A 9,428-nucleotide genomic window follows, 5' to 3' on the forward strand; every position below is an offset into this window, starting at 1 on the left:
GCAAAAATCAAGACGGTGGTAGCAAAAAAATGGGTTATTTCCAGCAAAATTCAAAGATGGTAGTAGCAAAAAATGAGGTTGGTTGTAGCAAAATACAAACTGGTTGCAGCACTACCGTCGGGCCGTGGTCACCACCGTCGTGGTATGGCCCACACTGGTTGTAGCAAATCCTGTCGCCGGTGGTAGCTTTCCCGGTGCCGGCTGCAGGAAAATCGCAGCACCGACGTCGCCGTCACAAATCACCGTCACCTCCCTTGTAACAAATCCGGCCATCGGTTGTAGCATGGCGGTTACTGGTTGTAGCACGCCGTGCAGCCGCGGAGCTGCGAGTACGCCTTGACCGTGGCCGGAGATGGACGAGAAGGGAAGTGGTGGACAACCATCGTCAGTCTGCGTCCGTCATCGCTGACTTGGTTCCCCGCAGCAGTTCATGGGGTGCGCGTGGGCCTGGGCAGCAACAATTTCATGGGGCGGAGGCCATGACCCGCGTGAGCCGGCCGGAGATGCGAGATGGTGAGATAGAGATGTGGAGGATTGGTGGCTGGGGTGCTCCAAGTGAGGATAAGGAAGAAGAATGGGTGGTTGGTGGGCCTTACTGGTTACGTGGCTTGTATTAGAGACATGCGCGTAGCGCGCGAGCCAGCGCCACCGGCCAAAAGCTTCGGCCGGTCTGCCGTCAGTAAACGTTTCCCAAAAAAAGTAACGCAGCTGCCGCCGAGTTGGGTGACAAGTACGCCACGCTCATTTGACTTGATTTTTTTAAAAAGAATATATTAATATCACAAAGATACCAATTACAGATAATCTCTGCACTAACAAGAAGTCATAAAGACATCTAGGATACACACAACCTGAAAAGAATATAAAAAGTATATGAAAAAAGACCTCGTCACAGTGATCAACTCCTCTCAGCAGCAGTACACAAACCACCACCAAAAAGAACACCCGAAAAACATAAAAGGTCTCCAAAAGCGACGCATTCAAGAAGGAAACAGTGCACAAGCATCGTCGTCGCCCGATCCAAGATCATAGGTTTTCACCCTGGAGAAAGACCGAGCTTTCCCACTGTCCGACCCGAAGCCGGATCTAGGGTTTCCCCAGTGCTCGAAGATGGCGCTTTCTTGGTTGCTCGCGGCGTCCCTGGCGTTGGATCTCGAGATGTTGGATGCCGTGCTTGGTGTGTGCTGCTTCTCTGGGCATGGGCATCCGGGGAGCAATGTATGATATCGTCGACTCTTCTTCCATGGCTCCTTTCTCAGGCCCGGCCGTGTCCTACAACCCACTCGCCGACTCTTCTAGGCGCTTATGGTGGGGGTACATTGATTCGGTCGGTTCTTGAGTCGTAGCCACGTGATGTGGGTGCCTCGCGTTGGTCATGACGCGACCTTGGTGTCCCGAGCCTCATCTTCTCGCCTTTGTTGTTTGGAGTTCAGGCTAGGCTAGTTTAGGGTTGTGTTGTTTCTGTTCTCTTTTCCCACATTTTGGTGTGGTGTCCTCGTCTCCCTTTCCTTTGTACTGTTCTCTCTTTGTACCGTTATCTTCCACCTATCAATGAAAAGATACACAATCTTTGCATATTCATGAAAGAAAAGAATAACCGAGCTTTCAAAATAACACCTTCAACAATGCAATTGCCAGGCACAACCACTTAAGGCCAGAACTTAGGTTTTCACCCTGAAAGTCACGAGTTGGCACCCGAGGAGCACCACCAAAAAATGAAATTCTCTAGTGTCGTCGCCCCCACTTGACACAACTGCTACTGAAAGTTATCAAACACCTGGCTGGCTCCATCGCCTTCAAGGCCCCCTCCGCTTTACAGATCCTCCGATCTCAGCCATCAAGACTTTCTCCGCTTTTTTCTGTGCCATGGAAATTGAGGTGCCGATATGTCCCATGGCGTAAACAAATAGCAGAGCTTCGCGCCACGCCCTCCTGGAGCCACATAGGCTGATATGGACGCAAACGAGCGGATACTATCCGATCCAGATATCCTTGGGCAAAATCTCCGGCTATAGTTCCGGAACACATCGACGGCCGGATCGAGGAGGACTGATCAAACATAAGTTGTTGTGATGCGATAAGAGCACAAGGCCGCCACCATACCACTGCCTCCACCAAGCCGACGCCATTAACATCACGGCGGAGGACACCGGCCCATGCTGTCCACAGCCCGCGGCTCCCGGCGCCAGATCTGACGAAAGCGGCAATGGCCGGCCCGCCTCTCACTCCAGCCCCGCGCTCGAGCGGCAGCAGTACGACGCGCATACGAGGAGGTAGGCCACCGGCCCGACTTGTCGGAACCGAGCAGCCGCCCAAAACATCGCCACCGCCGCCATCGCCAAGGGAGACTCCGCCGTGCCCGAGCATACCCCCACGACGCGAGCAAGGTCCCCGCTGCCGCCGTCGGCCGCAGCGGCTTCGCCCTGCAGCTTCCTCCAGCAGCGGCGTAGAGGAGGATTGATTTTTGTTGGCGGTGGCGCTAGGGATTGACGATCCACCCGTGTCGCCCACACGAGAGCGACGCGGGGGACGTGGGCCTCGTGGGCGTATACGGACCTGGTTAAATGATAGTTCATTCGAGTTAATTGCACAGAAGTACCACAATTCAGGCATCACATGCAGATTGGTACCACGATTGCTAATTTTTGCGTGTCAGTACCAACATTGGTCCAAATTTTTGCAAATTGGACTAAAACGCGTATTTATACGTATTGACGCCCGATCCGACAGGTCGGGCCCACCCGTCAGGTGCCACGCTGGCCAATCGGCGCGTGCCCGCGTGCTGACTAGGACGAGCCAGTGCGCTGCTGTCCTAACCGGCCCGGTCGCACCAGCTCCAGTCCGGCCGCACCATTCCCCTCCCCCTCCTCCTCCTCGCTCGAACCCTAGTCCATGGCGTCGGCGATTCCGCCAGTCGGCGGCGAGGGCGTCCACGGCGGCGGCGAGGGCGTCCACGGCGTCGGAGAGATGCCGTTCTGGCCTCCTAGCGGAACGGTTGGCGTCGACGGGGATGGCGGCGACGAGTCCAGCTCCGCGTACTCGACCGACGACGAGGAGTCGATGTTACTCACCATGGAGCAGCGGTTGCGGTTGGCGCATCAGTGGGTGGCGAACCCTAGCAGCAGCCATGAGTTGACGCATGGACTTGGCGGCGTGCTGTAAGTACCCTTGTCCTACTCCTCTGATTCATCCAATTGGGCATTTTTAGGGTTTGTTCATCTTCTTCTTTATCTAGTTGGGGATTAGGTTTTATCCAATTGAAGTGACTAGACTAACCTAGTAACATAGTGTATTGCACTCTCAATTTAGTTCAATTACTGTGGCTCTCCAAATTGTTCTGTACTGTCTGGTACTGTAATTTAAGCTGTTTTGTACTTTACTGTTGCTCTCCAAAATTTGCTTTTGTGCTAAATTAGTAAATAATAGACTTACAGGTTACTTTAAATTGTAATGTACTGTACTGTTGCTCTCCAAATTAAGAGTAATTATAATGAATAAATGAAATTTAATTTTTTCTGTAGTTTGGATGAAGACATTTGGCAAGTAAGGATCCATTTTGATGCAAGAGAACCATTGGAGATGAAGCTGTGTGGTTCAGATATTACTTATCTGAATTTGGTTGCAGTGATGGAAACCCAAGGATTTAATGCATATGATTGTTTGTTTCACATTGAAAATCCATCTTTAGGAGAGAAAGGGCTGGATTTGGTAGACAGTCATGCAGAATTACAGATGATAAAGAGGAAGATCCAGGACAAATTGGTGCTTAATTTGCTAGTCAGGGCTTGTCCACCCCCTGATACTGATTTTGAGAGGCAGCATTTTGAAAAGCCAGACTTGTCCACTGTGGTGTACCAAGAGCCTGTTGTTTATGATCTGAGTGAGCCTCCTATCTTAGCTGTTGATCAGGAAGGAGTAGTCTTTGAGAGTCAATGTAGCACACATCACCCTGTTGCTCCTGCTGGTGTTTGCACACAAGAAAGCAGAAATGCAACTAACAAGTTGAAAGCAGTTTTGGAAGAAGAAGAAGAGGGATATCAAGGATTTGAGGCTTATGAGGACAGTGATTCCTCTGATGAGGATGGTCAAATTGGAAGTTACCCTAATTACATGGTTGATGAAGAAGATGTAGAGGTGGAAGAGGGAAAGAGGCAGAGAGAGCTAGAAGTACAAGAGGAAGAATCAGATGATGATCAATCAGAAGAGGAAGAAATGCTGCATTATGAGGGTGACACTGAAGTTGAGGACCCATTTGAGGTAGAGGAAGATAGGACTTTTGAACAAGAAGAAGAAACTATAGTTGAACCTGTAAAGAAGAAGCAGAAGCTGTCAGTTAGAAGAGGCCCAACCACTAGGTCACATTGTAGTGAGCTACCAGAGGTTGAACCTGATTTCAGACCATCATCAGATGAAGAAGAGGAGGGGTTGTTGAGGGAGAGTGATGATGATGGTTTGCAGCCACTCTCTTTTGTCCTACAAAAGAAAAGGAAGAGTAGGGCAAAGAAAAGGCCTCCTAGGAAGTGGTACAATGATAAAATGGAGCAACCACATGAGCAACTGTGTATGAAGTTGTGTTTTAGGGATCAGCATCAATTCAGAGAAGCTTTGTTGAATTTGCACATCACCCAGGCCAGGAATTTCAGGTATCATAGGAATTCAGATCAGAGGATAATTGTTGAGTGTACAGATAAAAAATGCCAGTTCTTAATGGTGGCAGCAGTTATAGAAGGGGAGAAAACATTTGTAATTAAGAAGATGAGACTAGAGCACACTTGCCCTAGTACCACTGAGACCACCAGGGTTAGTGCTAAGTGGCTAGCACAGAAATATGAGCATCTTTTTAGATCTGATATAACTACTGGTATTCAGACTATAATTGATGCATGCAATGAAAAATATGGTGTAGATGTGCCCAAGTGCATGGCATATAGGGCAAAGAACATAGCTATTGATGTTGTGTTAGGAGATCACAGGAAGCAATATCCTAGGCTTAAAGACTATGCTCAGACTGTCATGGACACAAACCCTGGGAGTAGAGTAATAGTCCAAGGTAATAATTTTTCACCTTCAAATATACTAATGTTTTCTTTCTTGTACATTTCTTTCTAGCATTATTAACTGTTTCCTTTTCTTTGCAAGGCTAATCCAAGTACCTCACAGCCAAGAAGTGCTGGTCCTTCTACTGCACCAACAGCAAGACAACCAAGACCTGCTGCTTCTGCTCGTACACCACCATCATCTGGAAGAAGAGGAGCTGGCAGAGGAGCTGGTGCTACTTCTACTACAACACCACCATCTGGCAGAGGAAGAGGAGCTGGCAGAGGAAGAGGAGATGCTACTTCTACTACAACACCACCATCTGGAAGAGGAAGAGGAGCTGGCAGAGGAAGAGGAGCTGCTACTTCTACTACACCACCACCATCTGGAAGAGGAGCTGGCAGAGGCAGAGGAAGAGCTGGAAGAGGTGCTCCAATGCCATTCATTGCCCCAAGGCAATATGCTGACATTCCTACTGATGGCACACACACTGGATGGATGTCCTACTTCACTGCTAGCATGGGAGGTGGAGGAGCCATGTAATGTCAAATATTGTGGTGTTATTTTGGTTAAACTTGATGCTTGAGGTGGAGTACTGGTGGAGTACTCTAGTAATGTTGAACTTGATGCTTGTAATGTTGAACTGGATGGATATGTGGTTGAACTTTAGGTGATTATCTGAATGTTGAACTTTAGTTGGTTATCTGAACTTGCTACCGGATGCTGGTAATGAGAGTTGATTGTGACAAATCAGTACCACATTTGCAGATTATTGTGACAAATCAGTACCAATTCTGCTGCTAGCTGTTGCATGTCAGTACCAATATTGGGGGATCACATAACATGCAGTACCACATTTGGGGATTCTGACATGTGGGCCATCCACCTTTCCTACTATTAAAGTGTGACAGCGCAAGATCTCACAGGAGTGTGGGGACGAAACTAGGGTTCATCCGCGCAGCCAAGGACAAATCTCAGAGGCGAGGCGCTGACTGGGGCCGGCGGCGGAGAGATGTCGTGGTCGTCCAGTGCCGGGTCCGCTCCCGGATTTCGTCGAGCTGCAGGAAGGAGGGGGGAGGAGTCGCGCTCGCCGGTGCGCTACCGCGAGAACCCAATGGCATACGAGCCTCCGGTGATGTGCCACTGTTCAACTCCGAGGAAGGCGCCAAGATGGATCTCCTGGAGCAGGCAGAACCCTGGTAGGAGGTACTACAGCTGCGTGGATGCTATGGTGAGTGCTGTTTTTTCCCTAATTTTCTTCCTCTTTCTTCTGTGCAATAATTTTTGGCAGCATGGTGAATTTGCTTGTGTATCTTAATAGCACGGTGGCTGTGGATTTGTGCAATGGCATGATGATCCATTGCCCACATTCTGGAGTGAGCTCATTGGGGATCTGCGTGATGAAGTATGGAGGCTTAAAGGTGCAACTGTTGCTAGATCTGAAGATCAATTTCCAATCCTGACTCCAAGTGAAGATGATGGCACAAGGGAGGCCATGTTTCTGTCTCTGCAAACTCAACTAAGAGAGAAGAATGCAGAGATTGCAGGGATTAGGGCCAAATTTCACAATGTGTTGTTTCTTTTCACTATATTTGTGCTTGGCTTAGTTGCAGGCAAGATATTAAGTTAGTTAGTTGCTTCAGTTGTAGCCAAGTTGTAATGGATCAAGTTGTAATGGATCAAGTTGTAATGGATCAGTGAAGTTATCTTCTGATGCAATGAGATTTAGTGAGTCTTGTTCCTCTTTTATTGCAATGTACTGTCTGGTTTGCTGCAACATTGTCATAATGTACAATCTACATAATCAGCATAACCATAGAAATACATAACCATACATAATAAGAAACTGATCCATACATAGCAATACATAACCATTGTTCACAATACATAGAGGAGTTCCACTTCAAATGCATAGTTCATCCTTTTCTCACAAAAGGATGAATAGCATAACTACTACATACATACACAGCCATAGTTCACCATTAGTACAAGCATACAGTACACAACATTAGTTCCTAGATGCTAGGTCATTACACAACCATCATTCCCAAAAGGTCAGCAATGCCACTAATCTCATTTCATCTTCTTCACTTCTCCAAGATGGCTTGAATCCCCCTGAACTTCTCCTTCAACTTTTCATTCTGAAACTCTAACTGCCACTTCTCTTCAATATGCTTTTTATTTCCCTTAAGCAGATCAGCAACCTGAAGCTTCAACTCTAGCTTCTCTTGGGTGAGCTTCTCCTGACACTTAGTTAGCTCTGCATTCTTCAGCTCCAAATTCATACTAGCTTCAGTAAGCACTTGCTTCTCTTTCATTTTGTTCAACTTCAAGTTCTGAATGACTGTTGCTTGAGCTCTTGTCAGGTTGAGCAGCACCTCATACTTCTGAGTAAGTTGCTGGGTCTCTGCATCTTTCTTTGCCATCTTTGCCTTCATATCATCAGTCAGTTCTTTTCTTACCTCCTGCTGATATGTAATGGCAGACTGCAGATGCCTGAAATCCACCACCTTATCTTCCTGGAAGTTCATCAGCTCATGCACATCTTGGACTAGCTTGTCATAGTTGGCCTCCAGCTTGTTCTTCTCTTCTGTCAGATGGTGGATAGTGAAAGAATTCTCAAGATTGTCATTCACCCTAGCACTTTTGGCATCTTCAACCATTGCCCATAGCTTCAACAATGCATTCTGCATTGTTGGGGGCCACTGGTGATCAACCCATTCAACAAAGCCACAATTGCTACCTTCCTGCAAAAACAATAACAACAACAAAACAGTTCATACAGCAAGTAATTACACAAAATCACTGCAGTTGCCAAAAAGAATGTCTAAATTTAGCATCAGACCACTAAATTTAACAAGAGGAGCAACCACTTGAGTAGCTGACTGACTAGGTTCAGCCATTGTTCTAATGCAAAATATACTCATGCTTGACCTAAATAAGCTACTCTAACCACTATGAATCAAAATGTTGACACCAAGCAGAGTACTCCAGCAAACAGAGTTCAATATGGCACTGACCAAGTAAGAAAAAAAATCAGTATGCCTACAATCCTACAATACATACCGGCTGTGCACATGCTAAAAACCTCCTGCCTGTGTCTGTTCCTTCAAAGGCAACAAGCCTCTCAGATGCCATGCCGTGCTTCTCACATGGAGACATCACATCCAGCTCAAGCCCCTTGTAATCTGGATCTTCAATGGTGAAAGGAACCTGCAGAAGCTCGCACAAAGACAATGGCCAAATCAAAACCTAGCGAAATCAACCAAATCAAGAAATCCCAAATATGAAACCCTAACCCTAACCCTGTACTGACCTCGTTGAGACCGTCTGTGGAGGAAGAATGCATGTACGGGGGGCTAGAATGGTCGTCGCTGCTTTCGTCCTCCAAAACCATGGCGACGGCGGGGTGGTGCGGCGGTCGGCCGGCTGTCGGGACGCGGTCGGCGGCGATGGAGGAAACGAGCGAGGAGGAGGAGGGGGAGGGGAATGGTGCGGCCGGACTGGAGCTGGTGCGACCGGGCCGGTTAGGACAGCAGCGCACCGGCTCGTCCTAGTCAGCACGCGGGCACGCGCCGATTGGCCAGCGTGGCACCTGACGGGTGGGCCCGACCTGTCGGATCGGGCGTCAATACGTATAAATACGCGTTTTAGTCCAATTTGCAAAAATTTGGACCAATGTTAGTACTGACACGCAAAAATTAGCAATCGTGGTACCAATCTGCATGTGATGCCTGAATTGTGGTACTTCTGTGCAATTAACTCAGTTCATTCTTCTAAAAGAAAGTTAAATAATAGTTCACTAGAAGTAGCATATCGGGTCGAGGATTAGTAGCATACCGCTCGATCACCACCTATGTTAATTGTCGCGAGCCAGGAACCAGCATGCCACATGACGATCCTAACCTATTAGTACTTTTTTTTGGAAAGGAGGATAACGCTCGACCTTTGCATCAAGTGATGCACAACGCCATAATATTTATACTGGTAGTATATATTGACATGCGCTAAGCTGGCGCATTAGATGAAGTATAATGACAGATTTATGACCAATTACATGTCTTTTTGTCTATGTGAACGTGAAAGACATGAAAAATAATAATAAAGGGAATCAACTCTTAAGGAAGAGCCTTGCATATACATTAGCTTCTATAGGCAAATACAGATAGATATGAAGACGGAAAAAGAGAGAAGGTAGAGAAGAATACTAATTATAATTTTCAGCCACTCACAGGTTTAACCCTGAGCGTGCGCTTCCTCCCTCCTCCTCTGCGCCGGCGGCTACTCCGGCCCCGGCGGCCACCCCCCTCCCCCCTCCGCCGGCTGTCCACTCCGGCTGCGGCGTCCACGATGTCGGACCGGGTCGCCCTCTCCGCGGCGTCCTCCGAAGC

General features: G+C 47.9%; 1 protein-coding gene across 1 annotated transcript; it reads left to right on the top strand.

Annotated features, from left to right (window-relative positions):
* Positions 1 to 2,892: 2,892 nt before the first annotated feature.
* LOC123101222 (uncharacterized) lies at positions 2,893 to 5,879 on the top strand. Its single transcript, XM_044522768.1, has 4 exons — positions 2,893 to 3,158; positions 3,522 to 5,037; positions 5,140 to 5,269; positions 5,806 to 5,879. Exons 1-4 carry the CDS (start codon positions 2,893 to 2,895, stop codon positions 5,877 to 5,879), a joined length of 1,986 nt encoding a protein of 661 aa, XP_044378703.1.
* The last annotated feature ends 3,549 nt before the right edge of the window (positions 5,880 to 9,428 follow it).

The sequence above is a fragment of the Triticum aestivum genome, chromosome 5A, assembly GCF_018294505.1.
Source record: "Triticum aestivum cultivar Chinese Spring chromosome 5A, IWGSC CS RefSeq v2.1, whole genome shotgun sequence".
Classification (NCBI taxonomy): domain Eukaryota; kingdom Viridiplantae; phylum Streptophyta; class Magnoliopsida; order Poales; family Poaceae; genus Triticum; species Triticum aestivum.